The sequence below is a fragment of the Pongo pygmaeus genome, chromosome X, assembly GCF_028885625.2.
Source record: "Pongo pygmaeus isolate AG05252 chromosome X, NHGRI_mPonPyg2-v2.0_pri, whole genome shotgun sequence".
NCBI classification, from domain to species: domain Eukaryota; kingdom Metazoa; phylum Chordata; class Mammalia; order Primates; family Hominidae; genus Pongo; species Pongo pygmaeus.
In genome coordinates this window covers 17,577,365-17,601,753 of record NC_072396.2, presented here as the reverse complement: position 1 = coordinate 17,601,753, position 24,389 = coordinate 17,577,365, and the positions used below count along the sequence as shown (strand labels likewise).

Genomic DNA, 24,389 nt, shown 5'->3' with positions numbered 1-24,389 from the left:
AATGTAGGGGTAAAATGAGGAAAGCAATAAAAACCTAAAGCAATGAACTAATAGTGGATTTATTTCCTACCCTTCAGGAAAAGGGCATACTTTGACAAGACCCTTCAGGATCTGGTTCTAGCTATTCTTCATGCTGTTTTTGGCTTCAGGGGCCCTACTCTTACAGTCCCCTCTGCTGTAGTAGCTATGCCTTATACCTGTCTCACCTGATAACTCAAAATACAGTAAGTGATCAACAAATATTTCTTTAAACTATCTTAAAATCTATAGGATTATGTTCCATCCTCATTAAAAAAAAAAAAAAAGACTGATTGAAGCAGTTTAGGAGCAGTTTTTTCTCCCACATTCTGTACAGTTTCAGCATGTTTCTCACTCCAGCAAAATGCTAGATATAGTTTTCTTTTCAGGGAAGGCACCAGGCCCAGATGAAGGCATGAGGACCATGCTGAAAACAGACAGATTCAATAAAAATATGCACTTTGGATGCTGAGATTCTTCCAGCCTTCTTCCCTTCTGCTCCCAGACTGCTGCTTCCTTCCAGAGATTAGCAGAATGTGTTCCAGAGAATCATATCAGCCAGGAAGAGACATCTAAAGAGTTGATATCAAGGGATCTCCCACAGGACGGCCTGGCCAGACCATTCTACCATGAAGCCAATAGCTGGCAACTTCCATCAATTTGCTCATATATTCCAAGCAACTTTTTATCCTTCATTATTAAATATAAGTGGATGACTAAGTATTACCAGATATCTGCAGAAAATGTTCCAACCTAAGGTAGGGATCAATAAAAACAGGAAGAAATGACCTCAAAGAAACAGACTAGACTTTTACTAGGAGAAAACGTTAAAATATATATTATTAATATCATCAGAATGATCATTAAGTTTATTTCAGAAACATTTAAACACTAACTATGTGGGAGGTATTTTTCAAGGTATTGGGAAAATATCCATGGGAAAAACAGGAAAAAAAAAGCTATACCCTTATGAAGCTCATATTCTACTGAGAAAAGAGACAATGGGGCAGAGAGTGACAGATAAAATTTTAACTAGAGTCATCAGAGAAAGTCTCAGTAAGACATAAGAAGTGCTATTTGCTAAGATGAAATAATGGGATGCTATTTAAAAAGAACATTCAGAAAACAAAACAAAACAAAAAGAATATTTGGAAATTAAAAGTAAGATAGCAGAAAGAGAATAGAAAGGTCAAAAATAATTTGAGGAAATCTTCCAGAAAATAGGGTAGTAGCCAAATAAAAGATCCACAAAGAGAAACAGAGAAAATGGCAGGAAACATAATCAATTAAATGGTTCAATAAAATTTCCCAGAAATGAAAAATATGAGTTTCTAAATTTAAAGGACCAACTGAATACCCAGGACAATGGAAGAAAACAGACTCATGACAAGGTATATCATGATATTTCAAAGTACTAGAGTCAAAATAATTTACAAGTTTTCAGCAGGGCATGGGAGAAGACAGCAAGTCATATACAAAGGATCAGATGTCCAAATGGTTTTAGACTTCTTCATATATCATTAGAAGCTAGAATCCATTGGCACAATTCCATCAAAATTCTAAAGAAAACTTATTTCCAACTGATGATTGTATATCCAAGACTAGCAGCCTGCATGATGATACAATTAAATACATTTTTAGACATTCAGGGTCTCAAATTGAGCTCCATACACCCTTTCTAAGGAAGCTGCTAAAGGATGTGCTTCACCAAAACAAGAGACTAAACAAAGAAAGAGAAAGACACAGGATACAGTAATAAAAGAAATCCAACGTGGGAAAAAGAGGAAGGGAATCCTTGGATGACAGTGTAGAGAGATCCCATGATGAAAACTATGTACCAGGCATTGAAGACAATCAGTTTATATTTCTTCAAAAAGCTGAAACTGACAGAACACCTGAGGTGTGAGAATTTCCTAAGAGGAACTCTGGAAAATTGAAGAAGTCTGTGGTTGAATCAAGGGCAAGTACTTTGAAAAGAAACAAGTTGATTATTCACTCCAAGGCAAACAAAAACCTGTGCAAGTAAAAAAAAAAGTAATTTGCTATATGTCTTACACGGCTATAACAATAATAATATAAACCCTAAATATTAATCTAACCAAAATTATAATATAACTATATCGGAAGGGTGGAGGAGAAAGACACTGGGGGAGGGAAGATGATGGCAAAAACTGAAGTCTACAAGAAGTTACACAAATATGTTATGTAGAATTACGAAGGAAATACCAAAATAATCAACATTTTAAAACCCTGCAGCAGAGCGCATTCTCCTAAGTCTTGGAGTTCTATCAATGGCCTTGGAGGAACTTCTCAGACTTCAGTTTGTCCCCAGTTCAGCATGAAGCTCGGGGCCTTCCCCTCTACAATATCAGGATATCAGCTATGATTATTTACTTTTCCAGTTGTCTTTCCTGAAGTCATTTCCACTGACCCTTAGTCAAGAAAAAGGAAAATTAAGAGTACTCATTCATTTCACTTTGCTCTAGATCTAGGGTCTCGATGAGAACTCTCAAGATTTGCCTACTCACATACACAGCTTCTGCAGGGAAGCAGGCAGAGTAAGAAGTGCACCCAAAGCCTCAGGTTTCCCTCAGTTGCCACTCTTTCCAAAAAAAAAAAAAAAAAATATATATATATATATATATATATATATACGTATATATATAGCATTAACTCATGCATTTTGCCTTGCTCGGTTGCTGCTGAAAAATCTCTTCCTTGCATTTATAATTCTGTGTTCCTTTCGTTTAATGGTGGGAGATATTAATCTAGCTACATTCTATCAATTTTGTCTAATTCATCTTTTTGTCTTTCACAGCACCTAAACACACTGCCTTATGTTTAGTAGGTACTCGCACAGTGGTTGAAAATTGGAATTAAATTTAATTTTAAAAATCTTCTCTTACAATATTTTCAGTCTGCCCTTGACTTAAAATTGGATCCAAATATTTTATCCAGTATGCCCTAATCAGTCAAAAGAAAAAGTACACCTTCATGCAAAGTGAAATTTAAAAAATACTTTGATCGCATGGTGGAAGGCAAAGGAAAAAAAAAAGAAAAAAATAGCTGAATAATCTAGTGTACATTTGCAAAAGATGACAAATGTACTTGTTAATAGTAACAGCTGCTTTCCTGGGAGGGAAAAGAAAGCAAGAAGACGGGAGGAGAATGTTGTTTCCACATACTTTAAAAAGTGACCATACTCGTCAAGCAATTGCAGGTTTATTCGTCAAGTGTTATAGTTAATAAAGTGGGATACTAGATATCAGCAAGGCTTTGTCCAGCCAAAAATTTTTTTTATAAGTGTAATCAAAAGGAAAATAATAAATACCCCAATCCTGAAAACCACATTAAAAACTTCAGGAAAAGAAACTGTCATTTAATCCTAAATTCAGAAGACAAATAATTCCTAGTGTTTAAAACAATTTCTTAAGTTTATTGAAAGATATACAGATTCTGATACTGATTTATTGGATCTCTGCTTCCTGGTATCTTCATCCAAAACGCCAACCTCTAACAATTTTTATCCTCTTATTTCATTATGCTTAGAAATCTCTAGGTAAAACATTATTCATAAACATTACTATTTACTAATTTCCTTCAGATTTTTACATAGCCCCTAATCAATAACTAAATGAAAATATATTCCAACTTATTGAGTGGAAATAAAGCAGCAGATGTGGCCACTGAAAGCTTCAGGAACAGAGAGCCGATTCTTCAGGCGGAACAAAACTTGGAATAACTTCAGCTGTGGAAAGGGGCTCCCATCCCCCCTAACTAGGAATATTTTATATGAAGAAAATAAAAGCATTTGAATACCAAAGGGGGGAAAAAACACTCAAGGAATGGAAAATGTTGAAAGGAGCCTCCCAGTGGGACCTATACTTTTAAATATCAAGCAAGTAAAGAGCCACATGCAAAGCTTTAAGGATTTCAACAGTAAGGACCATTCCTCTTCTTGGCAAGTTCATAAAAATGGCTATTTCTTTGTAACAGAAATTGTTCATTCTTTCTCTCCTTTCTAATCATAAAAGCATGTATGACCTTATACATATCTCTTGATCACCCAGCATACACAGTGATGGACATGTACGTCATATACACCAGTGTATGTAACAAAATGTTTGCCAAGAACATCTTTCCAGAAATACCTGCCTCTATCCCCTGATGACCACACACCACCCCCCAAAATACAAGCTCATTTAATTCTCTATGGAACAGAATATACGTTTTCACCAGTTAAAAGAGATTAACTTACACATCCTTGTAACTGTTCAACAAGGAAAATATTAATGACTGAATTTAGAAAAGTAGTGTGATCAAATCTGATTCTTTCACTTTACAGATGAGAAAATTAAGACCTGGAGAAATAAAATGACCTTGCCAAGGACACAAGGCTACTATCGAGCAGTAATCAGTACCACATTTTGAACCTACAGGACAGGTAGAGCAGAAAAATGCAGAGATGGAGGATAAACAGCTAGACAGAGGGTATTCTACATTCAGGGAATAAGCATGACAGAAGGCTTCAAAGCAAAAAAAATATTGCAACCTCAAGGAGCTCAAAGGATCCTTCTGAACATGCTACAAACCACAAATGAAGTAAATAAGATACTATATACTATCTAAAAAATATGCCATTGTAGCAAATATTTAGACTTCTGAGTCGTGGGATTACCTCTTTGCAAGATTATGTATGACTCCCCTGTGTTAAAAAAACATTCAGTATAGTGCTAGCATAGACATAAACATATAAATCAACAGAACAGAATGCAGTGTCCAAAAATAAGCCCTTATATTTAACAGACAAAGTGATTCTCAACAAAGGTGCCAAGGCAACAGGAAAAGGAGAGTATTTTTTGACAAATAGTGCTGGGATAACTGGATATTCATATATGAAGAGATTAACTTAGATCCTTACCTCACACCTTATACAAAAATTAAATCAAAATGGATTCAAGATCTTAATGTAAGAGCTAAAACTAAAAATTTTAGAAGAAAACAAGAAAAAATCTTCAAGACCTTGGGTTAGGCAGACTTCTCAGATATGCCATCAAAAGCACAATCCAAAAGGAAAAAATTTAACATTACACTTTGTCAAAACTCAAAACTTCTGTACTTCAAAACATATTATTAAGAAAACAAAAAGACAAGTCACAGACTGGGGAAAATATTTGCAAATCATCTATCCGATAAAGGATTTGTATCCAGAATATATAAAGAATTACAGAATATACAACTCAACAATAAGACAAACGCCCAATTTTTTAATGAGCATGATTTGAGTAGACATCTGACATGGTTTGGCTCTGTGTCCCCACCCAAATCTCATCTTGTATCTCCCATAATTCCCATGTGTTGTGGGAAGGAGCCGGTGGGAGATGATTGAATCATGGGGACAGGTCTTTCCCATGGTGTTCTCGTGATAGTGAATGGGTCTCACGAGATCTGATGGTTTTAAAAATGGGAATTTCCCTGTACAAGCTCTCTTCTCCATGTGAGACATGCCTTTAGCCTTCTGCCATGATTGTGAGGCTTCCCCAGCCACGTGGAACTGTAAGTCCAACTAAACCTTTCTTTTGTAAATTGCCCAGTTTTGGGTATGTCTTTATCAGCAGCATGAAAACGGACTAAGACAACATCTCATCAAATAAAATACAGGAATAAGTAATAAGCACATGAAAAGATGCTCAACATCATTAATCATCAGGGGAATACCAATCAAAACCACAATGAAATATCACTTCACACACATTAGGATGTAGGATAATCAAAAAGATAATAATAAGTGTGGGTGAAGACATAAAGAAATAGTAACCCTCATACATTTCTGATGTGAATGTAAAATGGTGCAGATACTTTAGAAAACAATTTGTCCATTTCTTAAAAAGTTAAACATAAATTTACCACATACCCAGCAATTTCACCCCTATATATCTAGCTAAGAGAAATGAAAACATATGTTCACACAAAGACTTGTATTCAAATATTAATGGCAGCATTATTCATAACAGGCAAAAAGCAGAAACAACTCAAATGTCTGTCAAACTGAAGACTGGATAAACAAAATGTGATATAGCTATATAATGGAATACTATTCAGCAATAAAAAGGAATTAAGTACTGATACATGATACAACACGAATGAACCTCAAAAACATCATGCTAAGCAAACAAAGTCAGACACGAAAGACCCCATATTGTATATTCGGTTATATGAAATGTTCAGAAAAGGAAAATCCACAGAAACACAAAATAGGTTAGTGGTTGCCTGGGGCTGGGCATGGGGATTAACTGTAAACAGGTATGTAGAGTATTATTGGAGTGCTGAAAATGACCTAAAACTGGATTATGGTGAAAGTTGCACTATTTGATAAATTTACTAGAAATCATTAAATTTTATAGTTAAAATGGATAAACTTTATGATCTATATACCTCAATAAAGTTTTTTTAAGCTAAGGGTAGAAAAAATTATAATTAATAATGTGGGGGAAGACAGATATGAAACAATATGGGACACAGTTGATTAACTGTTGAAGCTGGATGTTCAGTATACTATTTGTCTTATATTCTTGCTATAGAGCTTTTAATAATAACTTCATTTTTGAAATTAAAAAAAGAAAATAGATACATTATTTCCAAGTATCTATGAAGGCAAAAGCTCCTTTCCTATCTCTCTGAAGTACCTCAGAGAAATCTACTAACATTTTAAATCACATAGAAGGAAACACAGAAAAAAACACATTAAAGAGTACCTTGCAAAGGTTACCATATTCATTCTTTAATATATCCTTTAACTTTAGATATTAATTAGTGTTATTGCCCATAGAAAAGTAGTAGGGTGTGCCCTCCAAATTAATTTAATGTAGATTGCTTTCTTTGATACCAAATCTGCTGCAACAAAGATCTGAACAAAGATTTGCCAACTTCGAAAGATTCTGGGCAGGATGCGGTAGCTCACACCTGTAATCCAAGCACTTCGGGAGGCCGAGGCAGGCGGATCACGAGGTCAGGAGATTGAGACCATCCTGGCTAACATGGTGAAACCCCGTCTCTACTAAAAATACAAAAAATTAGCCGTGCGTGGTGGTGGGCACCTGTAGTCCCAGCTACTCGGGAGGCTGAGGCAGGAGAACAGCGTGAACCTGGGAGGCAGAGCTTGCAGTGAGCCGAGACCACGCCACTGCACTCCAGCCTGGGTGACAGAGACAGACTCCGTTTAAAAAAAAAAAAAAAAAAAAAAAAAGTATTTTATTCTCTTTGAAGCAATTGTGAATGGGAGTTCACTCATGATTTGGCTCTCTGTTTGTCTGTTATTGGTGTATAAGAATGCTTGTGATTTTTGTACATTGATTTTGTATCCTGAGACTTTGCTGAGGTTGCTTATCAGCTTAAGGAGATTTTGGACTGAGACAATGGGGTTTTCTAGATATACAATCATGTCTCCTCGTCGGTAATATGTGAGAGTTGGCCAAGATGACATTCAAGTTCTCTTTTAGCATTGACACTTCATGATTCTAAAATTTATCCATGTTTACTAATAACTCCTTTTTCCTGTACCATAGGATATACAATAAGGGTTAACTAGGTCCTGGATGGAGACATGGGCAGACTTAAGTGACAAAAATGCATGAGATTCAATCTTGGTCAAAGATGGGTGTCTGGTTTCCTCTCTCACATCACATTTACACAAATGCATTCCTCCTAAGCATTTTACTATTAAAACTCTTACGTTGGTTGAAATGACTAGTTGTGGTTCTGTTTATGTTTTCAGGTAAATCAAACTAAAATTTCAAGAAGTACACATCTTTTTTTCAGGATTAGTTAGTATTCATTCACTAGCAGCTATTTCCATCACACTTTCATTAGCGCTGAATAATGCGGTGGGGGAGAGAGAGAATACAAATGTGTGTTAGGAGGAAAGTAATCTACAAAAAGAGTCTATCATCTTGGAACTGGCTCTTTTCTACCTCTATCTATCTAATCTATCTATCTATCTATCTATCTATCTATCTATCATCTATCTATCTATCTATCTATCTATCTATCTATCTATCTATCTATCGACAGAGTCTCACTCTGTCCTTGCCCAGGGTGCAGTGGCACGATCTCGGCTCACTGAAACCTCCACCTCCCAGGATCAAGCCTCAGCCTCCCGAATAGCTGGGATTAGAGGCACGCATCACCACACCCGACTAATTTTTGTATTTTTAGTAGAGACGGGGTTTCTCCATGTTGGCCAGGCTGGTTTTGAACTCCTGACCTCAGGTGATCCACCCACCTCGGCCTCCCAGGGTGCTGAGATTACAGGCATGAGCCACTGCGCCTGGCCACTACCATTATTTTTTAAAATGTGACATACAGTCAGAACAACTGCTAAGCCTTCGACATTTCAAAATGACTTTGTGATGACAGCTTCTCCACACCAAAGTTCCTTGCTTATGCCACAGTCTTTCGCAATCTGGCTTAACCCTACCACCCTAATGGGATGTTCTCCTAAGACTTCCCAAAAACACTGTCTACAAACTCCTTCTCCACCAGTCTCCATTTTTCTTGGCCAGCCAGCCAACTTGAATCTTCTAGTCTCTACTTCCTTCCTGTAATACACTCCTCCCCAGGCACTCCAGGCCACGGTACTGTGTCCCTTCCTGAGCTAATATAATCACATGGCTTCGGGTTCAGTTCCACCAGAAATTTGGTGTTTACATAGCAGGTCCTGAAGAGTTTTGAGTAGGGAAGTGATCATAGCTGTGCTTGCAGAAAATTAATCCTGTTGCTTTATGAAGGAAAGAACAAAGCAAGCAAGCCAGATTTGAGGCTACTATAGTAGACTCCCAGGAAACTAGTCATAAGAAGTAAATCGAGACAGATGTCAAAAAAGAATAGGATTTGACTGAAAAGTCATATCCTTCAAAGTTTAGCTCACCAGCCCTGTGCACCCCCTGCCCACAAATCCACTGATCATTCTAGTTAGCAACCACCCAAACTCTAAACCCTTCTAACAATCACACACAACTGTGACATTGATTAGCAGAGTTTGGGGGCATATCCATATTCCTCTTGGGATCCTCCAAAGTGCCAAGTACCCAGTAAATGCTCATTAAATACTGGTTGAATAAGACACTTTTCTGGTCACCATTACTGAAGTCTATTTCAGTTTTCATACAATTCTGTAAATTCAGATATATACAAAGAATTTACTGATCTACTGAGAATTATATTGTTTTATGATCTTCAGCTCACAAGCTTCATAACAGTCACAAATTAAATGTCCAACAATAGGAAAATGCTTAAATAAACCATAGTCCCAATTAATAAAGGTAGAAAAAATAGAGTACCGCCATTTTGCAACTACCAATGAAATAATGGATCTAAGCAGTGATTTGCTGGAAAAAGCTCATGCCAGCTTGTGAGAGCCAACTGTGTGCATCTGTTCCAAACTCCACATTCAGTAACACATCAGTAGGAATGAAATTAGCCGTGGCAGGAGTGTTTACACCATAAAAATTGGCAAGTGGCCGGTTGTTAAACATTTACTGACACACTACTGGATGTAGGCAATGATGATCAATAGCTGATAAAACCATTATTTGGAAGGTCGCTGGGATCTTTATCATAACACATGGATCAGGCCAATACTACATAAACCCACTAATCAATCAAACATCACAAAAATAAAGGCATTAGACACTAGAGATCTCTTAATGTGGTGCAGTAAGAAGTACACAGCATCTTTAGGTAGTATTCTTGTCAAAAATCTAAACTAATTCTAATCAAGCCTAGACCTACCTATCAGTTTATAGGAAATACAGGGGATGGAAGAACAAACAATCAGCAAAACACAGAATGTGAAAAAGTCTACAGGGTAGATGATCTTTTATGAATAAATGAATAGCAAAGAGAAAAAAAAGATTGAGAGAAGAACCTATCAGTTAAGAGACTTAAAATATGCCAAAACAAGTGCAATATGCATGTAGCCCTTGTTTGAATTCTGAATGGAATAAACTAGTATATAAAAAGACATACTTGAGACACTTCAGGAAATATGAACACTGGCCAAATATTAAATGATATTAAAGAATTATTGTTAATTTTGTTATGTATGACAAAGGTATTGTGCTCAAGTATTTTAAGACCTTATCTCTTAGAGAGATATATAAAGAGTTTATATATAAAATTATATGATATTTGGGATTTGCTTCAAAATAATATGGGGGTGGAGGTTCTCAACTTTTGCATAAATTTGAAATTTTTCATAATATGGTTTTTAATAGAGCAGCCAGCATATAGATGATATATAAAAGAAATACAAAATTATCAGTACTGACATGGATATCTCCAAGAAATAATGTATAATGTATATAAAAAAGCATGAAGAAAACATGCATAATGTGATGAAAATTATTTTAAAGACCATTTAGAATTGTATCAAAAAGAATAAAACTTTTAGGAATACATTTAACAAAAGAAATGCAAGACTTGTACACTGAAACATTGTTGAAAGACACTTAAAGATCTAAATAAATGGAAAAACATCCTGTGTTCATGCATTGGACAACTTAATGTTACTAAAACCGCAATACTAACCAAACTGATATACAAATTCAATGCAAGCCATGCCAAAATCCCAGCTGGCTTTTTTGTTTTTACAGAAATTGACAAGCTGATCATAAATTTCATGTGGACATGCAAGGGACTCAGAATAACCAAAACAATCTTGAAAAAGAATAAAGCAGGAGGACTCACACTTCGCAATTTCAAAACTTACTATAAATCTACAATTATCAAGACATTGTGGTACTGGCATAAGGACAGACCTATAGACCAACAGAACAGAACTGAGAGTCCAGAAATAAATCCTTATGTTTATGGTTAATTGATTTTCAACAAAGGTGCCAAGAAAATTAAATGAATAATTAATAGTCTTTTCAACTAATGTTACTGGGACAACTGTATATCCACATGCAGAAAAATGAATTTGGACTCCTATCTCATGCCATATAAAAAAATTAACTCAAAACAGAACAAAGACGTAAATGTAAGACCTAAAACTATAAGACTTTTAGAAGAAAAGAGGAGTGTTTATGACCCTGAGTTACGCAATCATTTTTTAGATATGACAGCAAAAGTACAAGCAACAAAAGAAAAATATATAAATTAGACCTCATCAAAATTAAAATCTTTTATGATTCAGAGGACACCATCAAAAAGATGAAAGGACAACCCACAGAATGAAGGAAAATATTTGTAAATCAAATATCTGTAAAGGAACTTTTATGCAAAATATATAAAGAACATTTACAAATCAACAATAAAAAGACAACCCAATTTTTAAATGAGCAAAGATTCTGAACATTCTCCAAAGACAACATAAATATGACCAATAAGTGCATGAAAAGATGTATAACATCATTAGCCATTAGAAAATGCAAATCAAAATCACAATACCACTTCATACCCACTAGGATGGCTAAAATTAAAAAGGCAATAACAAGTGTTTTGAGGATGTGAAGAAACACAATTGGAATCCTCATAAATTGCTAATGAAATAAATTGGTTCGGCTGCTCTGGAAAATACTTCAACAGATCCTCAAAATGTTCAACATAGAGTTACCATATGAACCAGAAATTCCAGCCCTATCTATATACTCAAGAGAAAGAAAAAATATGTTTACACAAAAACTTGGACATGAATGTCTATAGTAGAATTATTCACAATAGTCAAATAAGCCAAATATCCAAAATGTGGTTTATCCATACAATGAAAGATTATTCAGCCATAAAAGGAATGAAGTATTGATTCATGCTACAACATGGATGAACCTTGAGAACATTATACTAAGTGAATGAAGCCAGTCACAAAAGACCACATATTGTATAATTCCATTAATATAGAATTCCAGAATGGGCAAATCCATACAAACAGAGTAAGTTAGTGATTGCCAAGGGATAGGGGAAGAAAAGGGGGGAATGGGAATGATTGCTAATAGGTATGGGCTTTCTTTTTGGGGGGATGAAAATATTCTGAAATTACATAGTGCTGATAGTTATATAACACTATGAATATACTAAATATCACTGAATTGTGCACTTTAAAAAGGTGAATTTTATAGTATATGGGTTACATCTCAATAAAGCTTTCATTAAAAAAAAAAAAAAAAACTGCCCAGACTGCCAAATTGAACCCTTGGCTAGCTGTGCACTGTGGACCCAAAAGTTTGGGGTGGGTCAGGAATCCCATAGTCCTACTAGATTTTAAAAGAAACAAGTAGCACTCACAGGAAAAATACAGTAAGGAAATCTATAAGGTCAGAGCTGCTTTTGTGGCCAAATTCATCTTTTAGAGAACCTGAAAGGTAAGTTTGGTATTAGGAACATCTCTTACTCCCAAGGAGTTTACCTACTTCTTAAGTTACAGAAACAAATATTCATTTATAGAAAACCCAGGAAAGACTTCTCAATTCGCCACTCAATAAACACAACCACTTCCAAGTTAAGACAGAGCCCTTACCATGACGTTTTACCCAACTATATATCTCACAATGTAATCTTTGGGAGGTCCTCCAGAACTACTCCTCAGTGTTGGAAAGGCACTGAAATGGAATCTGAAGAACGCATCAGAGCTTAAAAGAGTGCTCGGGGCCAGGCGCAGTGGCTCATGCCTGTAATCCCAGCACTTTGGGAGGCTGAGCGGGTGGATCATGAGGTCAGGAGATTGAGACCATCCTGGCTAACACGGTGAAACCCCGTCTCTACTAAAAATACAAAAAAATTAGCAGGGCGTGGTGGCAGGTGCCTGTAGTCCCCAGCTACTTGGGAGGCCGAGGCAGGAGAATGGCATGAACCCAGGAGGCGGAGCTTGCAGTGAGCTGAGATCACACCACTGCACTCCAGCCTGGGTGACAGAACGAGACTTCGTCTCAAAAAAAAAAAAAGTGCTTGAAACAGTTGTGTCATTTCAGCTGCATTCCAGGAGGTGGTAGCAGATGGTCATAAAGATACCCTGAATACAGAACCGTAGGGAAGATTGAGATAGGTAATCTCAGGCAGGAAAGACATCTCTGGTACTCTCAGATACCATCATTGCAGCTAAAGAGTGAAAAGCAAATTTTTTATAATAGGTGACGTTTGTACATGAGCCAAAATTAAAAAGATACAAATAGGCATTCAACAGAAAGTAAGCTTGTTTCCCAGTCCTGTCCTCAGTCATACTGTTCCCCTTGCCCAGAGGCAACTATCATTACCAGTTTCTTTAGCATCATCCTGAAATTGTCTACACATTTATAAACATACATATTCTGCACCATACTTTTGTCACTTAATTTATCCGAGATTGCTCTCCATGTAGTATACGTGCCTGTTCTTTTTAACAGCTTCATACAATTCCATGGGATGGATGTACCATAGTTTCTTAACCATGGAATGAGTTGTTATTATCAGTATATCTAAAGCAGAGACAGGAAATTAGCTACCCATGGACAGACACTAGCCCCGGATGTGTTCTGTTCAGCCATCACAAAGGTTTTAACATGTGGATCTCAATGTATTTGGCCATATGGGGTGTGGTTTAAAAAAAAAAAAAAAAACTGACCATCAACATCCCCTTCTCCTTTTTTGCAGTAACAAGTATATTTCTGGGAAATGGCTGCCCTGCCAAGGACTACATTTCCCAGCTGCCTGGCAACTAGGTCTATCCATGGGCCTAGGTCCCCCCAGCTAGATTTGAGTGGAAATGATGAAAATGCCCGGTCTGAAACTTTAAAGGAATGGCTATGTCTCCTCCACACCATGTCTGCCCCTTCTGCCAGGCAGATGCTCAATGACTGGAACAAGGCAGAGCTAAAGCTTTTTACTGTCACCATGGAAACCTCAGGCTACAAACCTCAGGCATGGCTTTGAGAAGAGGCAGGTCTGAATCAAGAGTGGAAGAGAGGGGTAGTTCTTACTGACTCCATGGACAGAAGAAACCCCTTTTTATGAAAAAAAAAACACCTCATGAAAATAACTGTTTCACTGAGGAAAAGGAGGTTAGGTACTAGCTTAGTGTGATTTTTCTTACAGGAATCTCAGTAATAAAAGCTGTTTCATAGCTATAAATATAGAGCTATAAAATCCAAACATCACTGAGCAAATTCCGGGTCTGACTGCCTCTAGGTTTTGCATACTTGCACTGTCACTGACTTAGACTTTCTTGCACATTTTTGCTATCTCTCAAACACAGCAGCTGTGTGGGACTGTGAGGCAATGGCTCCAAGAACTGGGTCAGCTATTATAAATGGTGATCTCCCTGTTACACACAGCGATCATAGTGTATCCACTTCTCCTTATGAAAACACATGCCTCGGGTCTGATGCCAGTACCTAGAGAGCCCTGGAATCATCCAGGCTACTATAAATCACACATTCACACTCTCTTTACAGATACCAAAGTTGAAGCCAACTGTTCTATATTTCCAAAGTTGGCCTTGTTCATTTTTATAGATTTACATTCTAAATCAGCCCTTTGTTCTTTTTCCCCATACCATGTTACCTATTTTCATAAATGTAAAGGCATTAATGCCACCTACTTCTAAGCTATTCCTTTAAATGCTGCTTGAATCCTACACCAAGAGTCTGTGGACTCTCCTTCCATTGGTTCTACAATTTTTTATTCTATTTCCTGCTTTTTCCTTTGGATAAACATCATCACTCCTATGTAACAACCATCCCATCTTTCTCTTCATTTTCCTCTTTCATTTTTCTTTGCATCTTCTCTCCATCCTATTTCCTTTCCACACTATCACTCCACTTTAAGCCACTCTGTCTCAGCACCTTAGCTTCAATCACTCTGCTTTTCACAATCCTGTGAGTCTCATTTTATTAAACAAGGGCTTCATTTTATCTTTCCCTTTCAACTCAAGTCCACATCTTGCTTCATCTCACATTATTTTCCCCTCTTTTCTTTACCTTTCCTTATTCTTCTATTGTCATAAACTGGGTAACCCAGGCAGTCTGTCTTAAGTGATAAAGTTGGCAGAAGGAGGGGATATGGGGGGCGGGGCTGGAGGGACGAGGAACAGCAGAGCAGCAGGTGAGGTAGGCTTCCCCATGGCCACCCTCACATTCCCAAGTGCCTGACAGGAGGGAGGTCCAGAACGTAGGCAAAATGAAGAAGAAAGAAGTGGTCCCCGTGGTTAGGCAAAGAGAGATGTAGCAACAGAAGCTGGCCAAGCCTTCTGAGCAGGCAAATCATAAGAGAAGAAATATTTATGGCCAATAACAATACAAAAAGATTCTCAGCCTCACTAGGAGTCAGGGACATGAAACTGCCTATTATATAGGTAATGATTAAAAAGATGAACATGAAGCAGTGTTGGCAAAATTGTGAGGAAATACTTTCAGACAGTGTTGATGATGGAGCAAGTTGACAGGTGTTCCACCTCACCCTTTGGCAACATATAGCTACACTTTAAACATCTACAGCCTTTGACCCTGCAACTCCAACCAGCAGGATTTAACCTAAGAAAATAATTAGATGATGAAACAAAGATATGGACATGAAATTATTAATAACCTCTGCCTTGTTTATATTATAAGAACAAGGTGGTGGTGTGGGGGAGCTTGGCAAGGGGAGGGTGAGGGGAGGCTCATACCTGTGAAGGAGTGATGGGGGAGAAGGACAAAAAGAGAAACAGAGGGGTATGAAGAGGACACGGGGGTCGGGGTGGAGAGAGAGAGAGGTTTGTTTGCAAGGGTGAGAAAGGAACAGGGGCTGGGGTCATGGGGTGATGGGTGAGCTTAAGAGGAAAGTACGGGGAAGAGAAAAGGCAGAGAGAAGGAGGGAGAGATCTCTCCATCAAAGCACAGTCAACCATGGTATATCCATATCATGCACACCTTAAAGGGAACGGTGCAATCCTCTATATGAAATAGAAAGATGGTTAATTGGGAAGATCAGGATACAGAACAGCAAGCATAGTGTGATCCCATTTATCTAAAGTGATACATAAAGATAAGTGCAGCAAAGGGATGCCTACATGTACACCATGATTCTCAGTGAGTAGACTCTTCTGGTAGGTTTAAGCTCTATTTCATGCATTTCTAGTTTGTCAGCATTTCAATAATTAATTTCTAGCAATATGCAATACACTAAAATTTTATATAATTTAGACAGACCCTTATACTTTTCTGTGAGAATTAACCAACACGAAAATAAATAAAGTAAATGCAATTATACCACCTGCTTTTCATACTGCAGAAATGTTCTATTCTTCATGTGAAAATTTTAAACGGCTCATTAAAATTTCATCTGTATAAATCTGTACTGAAAAGACAATGGAATTAGGCTATGAACACAGACATCACCCACCTAGCTATTCTTTGTCTAAATCTTAGATTTATCAGGCCCTACCACAAGGGACCTCGTCAGGGCATTATCAAACCAAAATACTTTTCATCTTGAAGTCACATCGACACAGAGATATCAAAGAAAGCTGTCTTAATTCAGGTTTTCCCTAAAGAAGTCCCTGACATATGAACTTGAGAACAGGTATATTATTCGAGTGAGGGGAAAGTGAGACAGGCCAGGAGGGAAGCAAAACAAGAAAAAGTACATCAATGAATGGTGTACTACGGCAGGCAACTGGGGTTCAGTCCTTTTGCAAGCCTTCTGAGAAACTGGGTAGGAGGAATCACAGAATTGTCTGCTAGGGGTCAAGGAAGTCAGGGTGTTATCCTCATCGGTGGAGGCTTGTCATTTCAGGCATTAAATTCTCGATACTTGCAGGCCACAGGAATATGGGCCTTACATGCTTACTAAGGTCTGTGGGCCAAATACAGTACTACAGGTTGAGTAACCCTAATCCCAAAAATCCAAAATCCGAAATGCTATAAAACCCTAAGCTTTTTAGTGCCAACATGACACTCAAAGGAAGTGGTCATTGAAGCATTTCAGATTTTTTTATTATATGCTCAATTGGTAAGCATATAATGCAAATATTCCAAAATCCAAAAATATCCAAAGCCTGAAACACTTCTGATTCCAAGCATTTTGGATAAGGAATACTCAACCCGTATTTGGATTATGTTTATTATCTCACCAAAATCTTACAACTCCATGGAGTATTGGCTCTACTGTACAGATTAGGAATCTGAGATGCACAAACATTAAGCTACTTGCTGAAAATCAAACAGTGAATAAGCAGCTGAGCTGAGCTCCAAATCCAGTTTTGTCTCTTCCACTATGTGATGCAGTGCCGTAAAAACCACAGTATGTGAATTCTCCAGTACAGCTGGCATCTCCTTACTGGGTCACACAACCTGAGAGAGACCTGTGAGCATTTCCAGCCTCCCTTCTTGCAAGGTAAAGGTATTGAAATAGCTTCCCAGATTGTTTTAATTTTCTTGCATCCATAGGAAAATCTTCCAGGTAATAATCCGCCAGCCATGTGAAATTTTTATAGCATCATCACCTGTGGTTACTCCCACCCTACATACCAGTCACTATGAAATTTATGCCAGAATTCAGATCAAAGTATGAGAGGAAATTCAAGGCAAATTTTTGTCTGATGAACTCATGGCAGAGAATTAAATTTGATAGAGAGTTCCAGATTTTAGTATATTAAAAAACAATCTATAACTTTACTGTGAGGAGAATACTTTATTAGAACAAATAAAACATGCTGAGCTCTGCCCAGACACAGAGGTCATGCTAATGTGTGAGCCAAGGAAAGTCTTTTCTTGCTTTAGTAGAAAAGATAATAATCTGCAAATCACTAGCATCTGAGGCTGGCCTGATTTAAAAGCACATAGATGGAGAAAAAGTTCCAGGAAATCATTGTATTTATAGCTTGCCTGCATGAGTCAGTGGAAAGGCCCTTGCTGCTCCCAAAATAACACTTGGGACAGCACTGTATCCTATCACCTTCACTAAAGCAAAGGCATGCCTCTCATCTTCTGTTCCTTAGGTTCCTTAGGAGGGTATCTCCTACTTCACAGGAAGCCAAGGGAGCAGACAGGGCCCCTCTGGGCCTCCCCTACCTCCAGCCCAGCTACACAACTGCTGGCTCAAGAACACCCCATCCCCAGAAGCCCAGAGCAGCCCACCTGAAGGAGCCCTTGCCCTAGGACCCTCCACCAACCACCCAACCATCAGTCAGATTCAGAGTCCCCTCAGCATTAAATCCTACAGGACACAGGATCTTCTCCATAAGTGTAAAATGCAGGAGAAGGTTCTGGCTAGGCCTTAATCTCCAAGATCTTTCAGAGAAGACCGCACAGGCATCTGAGGAAATGACAGACAGTGATCTATCTTGTTCACAAATTACCAATGATGCAGAGAGTAAGACCCCAGCCACACACTCAGCAGGCTGCATGGGAGTGAAGCATTTTTATCCTCTTGGTAGAGAATTTCCTAATTCTTGATCCATAACAAGTGTGGGCAAGGCTCCAGACACATGTGCTACATATGTGTCTAGAATTGCTTTCTCTCCCAAGAATACCATAGCCACGTGAAGACCTTCATGGAATGCGAAACTGCCAGGTCTGCTCTTTCTCCAGACTCACAGAGGCCACTGTGGCAGACACACATCCGCTGGCTCCAACAGGAAATGGAAGGGCTCAGGGGGCAAGGGGCACTTCACCTGGCACACTGGGCTGGAAGACTTTATTCAGATCCAAGGAGGAGGCTCTGGAATGGGTTTTCTGTGGCCGAGGTGGCGGGGTAGGAGGGTCCTCGCCCCTTTTCATGGCCTCTTCTATGGAGGTGCTAGAGTAAGATCTGTAGCAAAATAAGGGAAGGTCAGAAGGGAAATAGCAAAGCTTTACTCTCTGAAGTTGGGGTGAAATGGAAAATACCCACAAAGTCAAAGCGACTACAAAGAACCGATGAGCTACCAACCAAAGCAGCCATAAATTCTATTACCCATTGAATGCCACTATGTACAATAATTGTCCAAATCCAACTATGAATTGGGATCTTTTCAACCTCTTTGTTCTTATTACACCTTAGATCTAAATCAACCCCCCAAAAAAAACTTTGTGTAAATTCAAATCCATTTCTATCGGAATTGTTAGTAAGAATAACATGGAGCCCTTCAGCTTAGGCATTTCCATGTTCTAACAGAAGGGCTTCATGGTATGAACTGATCAGAGAACTTTTCTCCTGTTCACTTGCAAATGTGATGACAGGCTCATGTGGAATTGCGACAGATAAGCTGAGGGTAAGAATTCAATGTTCAGGGGAATATGCCACAAACGAAGCTAGGAAAGGAAAACACACATCAATCAGATTGAGGGGTCTAGCTTGTCTTTCCCTGAGAAAGCAAAAGTCTCATTTTTAACCTTCTTCCTCAATCTACAGTGAGGCATAATTAACTAGGCAACTTCTGAGATTGTAACTCTGGTAATACCATCTTTTTAAAAAGGAACTAAATAACTTGCAAAAGGTCAGATAGAAAGTTACACAGTTCGATTCAAACTCCAATCTCTGTTTCTATATCCCATTTTTAAAACGTTCTCATACTGCCTATGAGATGGGAGGGGAATACCTTGGTGATAGCAACTAGAATATTTATTGGAGACCTACTTACTTTCCAAATAAAATTCAACTCCATACACTGCTTAGGAATAGGTTTAAGGACAGGTTCCCAACACGATGATCACGAAACGGCCCTAAGATGTAGATGTATACATCTGTTGTATTTAGCTTCTCAACTAGCTTCATGTCAAAGCAGAAAACGACCTTTGAGTCAGAGGTACATCCTAGAGACAAATTAACCTCTGAAAACCTTCTTCGTACTTAGCTATTAGAGTGGCATTTATGAAATTAGAATATATCAGTTACTATAAAACCCCTTCAGTTCTTGACAGAGCTGTTTTTGACATTGTGAGTTTTTATTTTCCTGAATAAGTTTCTCAAGGATTCTTTGTGGTAGTTGAGGGTTCTGTCTGTCTTACAAGGTTGTAACTTTAATAAAGCCACCACAATGGCATGTGACGTGTTCTGGGGTGGTCCCTGTAACATAACTGGCAAGACAGGCAAGGCAACGACAGACAGAAACTACCAGGGAAGAATGCTCTGGCTCTTTCAACAAGAATCAAAGGGAACTGATATGGAAGGACAAGGTTCTTAAATGGGAACACTTCAGTTAAAAAAGACAATTAGAGACCCTAGCTAGAAATGAAAAGAGCTTTCTATGCCACATATAGCTTTAGTGACATCTTTCACTCAAAAAAGAAATAATGTGTGTGTAAATAATGTGTATGCATGCACACTGTTAAGCACACAATCCCACAGCGCACATTCCTCATTTTCATTTTATTTTCATATATAACCTGTATGTTTATATCTTCATATGGAAAGTTACTGAATATAAAATAAGTGAGATTGTATAACCATGACTGCTGCAACCAATTAAAACATAAATGTGCAGGGAGTTAACAAAATGATGAATGCAGTGGTGTTAAAATGGTGATTTTCCCTCTTTCCCTTATATTTCTATAAAACTTTATTATTTCAAAAAGGAAGATAAAAATAATTCAATTCTCTTCTTCCCAGTGGGAAGTAATGAAAATAAAATCCTCCAAATTAGACCAAAAAGGCAGTCTCTGAAAGGATAATATGTAAAATTTAGCCAGACACATTAATAATAGAACATGTGGCTATGAGATTTTATAATTTCACTGGCTTTCAGGGAGAGAGGAAGTCAGCAGAAGCTAAAACTTTGAGGTTCGATTTATGGTTAACATAGTACACATAACAGATTTCTGCAATTCAAAGGCAATTCCTACTATGAAAGCATATCCCACAACTAGTACAGACTAGTTTGTAAAAGATCCATTCATTCTTTTAAAAAGGATGAGTAAATGTGTTGACCACAGAAAGAATGCCTACACCTTTTCTTCCTACCTAAATGAATTACTCTATTGTTTTAAAATATAGATAAATATAAAAATATAGATATCTGTATCTTACATAAACAAGGAAACAAAACCCTAATTTGGAAAATGCAGATATAAACTAAAGGATAACTCTCTGACTTACAAAGAGATGAGGTTCCTTAAATATCAGTATTTCAAGCATATAAAATATGATCAGACTTAAATTTACTTTTTCAGGATTGTGTCTAGTAGGCAAAGGAGGGAAAAATGTCACTAAGAGCCAAAGCAAAACAGAAAACACACACATGGTATCCTTGTTATCCTATCTTACACTGCAGTTGTACCAGTGAAATACAGTACCAATACCCTTTCTCTTCCTTAATGGATTAATTCTATTAGTGTCTCTGGATTCTGAGTCTCACATCAACCACAGCTCTGCCTTACTGGCTTTCTCTCTTGTACTAGCCTCTTAAAAAATGTGAAGCTTAGAGGGGCACTAAGATAGGCTCAAACAGACCATAAACATCGCTTACCTGAAACTGCAAGCTTCACTGAAGTTATCAGAAGCATTTTCTTTCCCTACTGTAGATTTTATTACCCAGACTTTTTACTTTTTGGTGTTCACCTTGTCATGATAGCAAATTTTCATGTTTGTTACCTTACCCATATTTTCCTCTTTCCAAAGCTACTTCCCCCTATTAGTTATCATCTTGCAACAACTGGATCGTCTCACACAATCCACTTCACGTTGAGGGACCGTAGGGCATTAGTGGCCACCTTCTAGCACTAATGACCACAGAAACCAAGGTTCCCAGCATTACTGCATGTTCCCATCAGGCCATGCACGAGCGAAATGGCTCATATCCTAAGCTTTACATCTAAAGGAAGAGGAAATCATGGGTTGGGTTTTTGGTTTGTGGTTCTTATTTCTAGGCAGGGTCAGGGCACAAAGGGCATTAAACCAGAAATTAAACGAACACTACCTGGATCTTGGTCTTGCTTTGAGACTGTTGGAATCCTTGGGAGTTGCTGAAACAAAGATATTGCTTGGGTTTCATTTCTGCAGTTAAACAAGTTTATATGCAGCACCTGGGCTAGTACAGAACACATCAACAGGTAAATGTGAGGTAAAAGTGCCCATGTGGAGAACTGGACGGCTCCCACATTTTCATGATTTCCTTGTTTTATTTCAAAATCTAAAGAAACGATTAAAAGGAAAGAAAAACCAGCATATTTTTCCTTTGGTCAGAGCACTATTTGAGAGGCCATTCTCAAATCCAAGTTGATTAATGAAGACATTCCAGTATAAAAAGACAACCCCTTGGGTTGTCTTTTTATATAATGATGGATTCACACTTGAGGGTTTCTTGGTCTATCATGATAGTCTAGTAATAGATTTTGAACTAGTCTACCCTGAAGGATAGGAAGAAGTCTATCTAACTACACGTTTTTGTTTTTTTTTTTAAAAAAAAAAAAAATACACTACCAGAGCAGCACGGCCACAAAAAAACAAAGCTCTCACAAGTAAGTGGAAATGAGCTATACAGCTTCTCCTGTAAGAAAATATCCTTGTGTCCTACATGTCTGTGACCAAATCATACAGAGAATTATGAACAAAATCACTGAATCTTTTCCCAGCCATATGACTTTTCCTCATCAAATTTAAATCATAAACTAACTTGCTCACTACCAACACCCATACAGCCTTCTTCCCCATCACAAGTTGTGAGGAGTAATTAGAAACATTTACAAAAACATTGATCCTCTTTTTATGCTTTCAATCCTCTATGGAAGACAACTTTAGGAACCAGTAGCTATGCTCAGGTGTTACAAACATTGCAAATTTTTCATCATAAAATGTCATTAAAAATCATAGAAAAGGTGCTAGTAACACAGAACAAGAAGAGTGTAATTTCTTTGTCTGCATGAATTCTTCCAAAAAGAAAATGTCTCACTGTATTATCTCATCCTCTTTTACATTGCTCCAAAGATAAAAACCCTCCTTGGTATGAAACAGCCTGAATTTATGATGATCATTAAAATCCTTGGGTTAGATAACAGGGCAGAGAGGGGAGGTGAAAATCCTCATAAATGCTAACAAGGCACAAAGCAAACTACTGGTCAGCTGCACAAGAGATACACTTCTCCCAACCCAAGCATTTTGGCTTGTTGTAGTGACAACACAGAGATCTTCCAGCTTCAAACAGCTGAAACGCTGCCAGAGTGCAGGAAAGCCTGGAAAGCCCAAGGAGTTTGAGTCCCCTTTTGCCCATTATCGTGCACCCACACCTGGATATAGACAGAAAAAGACCTCCCTCCCTCCTACAAACCCCAGGCAGCAAAGAAAGCGGCCTCAGGAAGCCTCTCTCCCAGCTCAGGACGCTGCCTTGGGGCTGGGTGGACAGAGTGGACCAGACTCACCGCAGAGCTGGGGAAGCCCTCTGCGCAGGCTGCCTGCAGCTGGCTCCATGGCCCTCTTCTCCCTCAGGCCCCACTGCTTTCAAGAAATACTTGGGTAAGAGAGGTCCCGGCCATAATAAAATACTGTTCCCCAAACCAGACCATGGTGACTGTTAATTCCTTTGTCAACTGCCATTATCTTTGTCTTTTTGCTGGTAGGGATGCGTGTGGAAGGAGGGGTGAGCCCTGCTGGTGACAGATAGACAGACAGACAGATGGGGTGAGGGTGTGGATGAGTAGTGGAGAGACAGGACTAGAGACCAGGCCAGGAGTCCTGAGACTAAGGCCCTCCTCCTGGCCATGACACTAACTAGCTGTTACTTCCCTGAACCTCAGTCTCCTCACCTAGAAAACAAAGGCAATAAAAATGCAGTCTCTTTCTCACAGGGACAGATAAGGTGAAAGTACTTTAAAAACTGAATGTACTTTAGAATTGCAAAATATTACTATTGTAGAGTACATAAATAAAGGCTCCTAATTTTTCCAGCCTGGAAATCTGGTTTCTAAATTTAGTTTCTTCTAGGACAGCAAAGGAGGTACAGGTGGGAGCAGGTAATGGAAGGACAGAACTGCTCTACCCCAATAAAAACATGGGGTGATAGTTGGCAATGGAGCAGCTGCTAGAATCACCAACAACAGTCTAAAGACAGCACTGTGAGGGTGAATCAGCTGAAAACACCTCAACATGGGCCAGAAACATCAAGAAAAAGACCATCATTGTGCATGGTGCTCTGTTGAATTAGGTTGGAATGGGATATTGGTTTAAAAAATCTCTTAAGACTCCACTAATATAGACACTCTCAGCAATTACAACAAATGGATCATAGCTTCTCGTGTAGCTGGAAAGAGGGAAGAGGAATGCCAACTTCCTAGAACACTCAAGGCATGTCATCTTTCCAGGAAATGGGAATGGAAAGAGGAGCAGGCCTAGAGATTAACCCTCCAAAAGGCAGCAACTGAACTGAGGTCCACATGGCAAGGACAGCCATCCAGAATTCTAAATCACCACCTTGAAACGCTTGTGTCTCCCACTGGGAATCCAAACATTTCCCA

At 38.3% G+C, this 24,389-nt stretch overlaps 1 protein-coding gene across 6 annotated transcripts in view; it reads right to left on the bottom strand.

Annotated features, from left to right (window-relative positions):
• The window catches only part of REPS2 (RALBP1 associated Eps domain containing 2), a 214,503-nt gene that overhangs the window by 56,974 nt on the left and 133,140 nt on the right, over nucleotides 1–24,389 (bottom strand). For 4 of the 6 annotated variants that reach the window (XM_054471913.1, XM_054471914.1, XM_054471915.2 and 1 more), the window contains exons 12-13: nucleotides 21,860–21,905; nucleotides 18,638–18,774 (exon numbers count right to left, since the gene is read on the bottom strand). The exons of the other annotated variants lie outside the window; for them this stretch is intronic. In XM_054471913.1, the coding sequence (XP_054327888.1) occupies nucleotides 18,638–18,774; nucleotides 21,860–21,905 (183 nt within the window). The remainder of the gene's footprint in view (nucleotides 1–18,637; nucleotides 18,775–21,859; nucleotides 21,906–24,389) is intronic. 6 annotated transcript variants of the gene reach the window in all.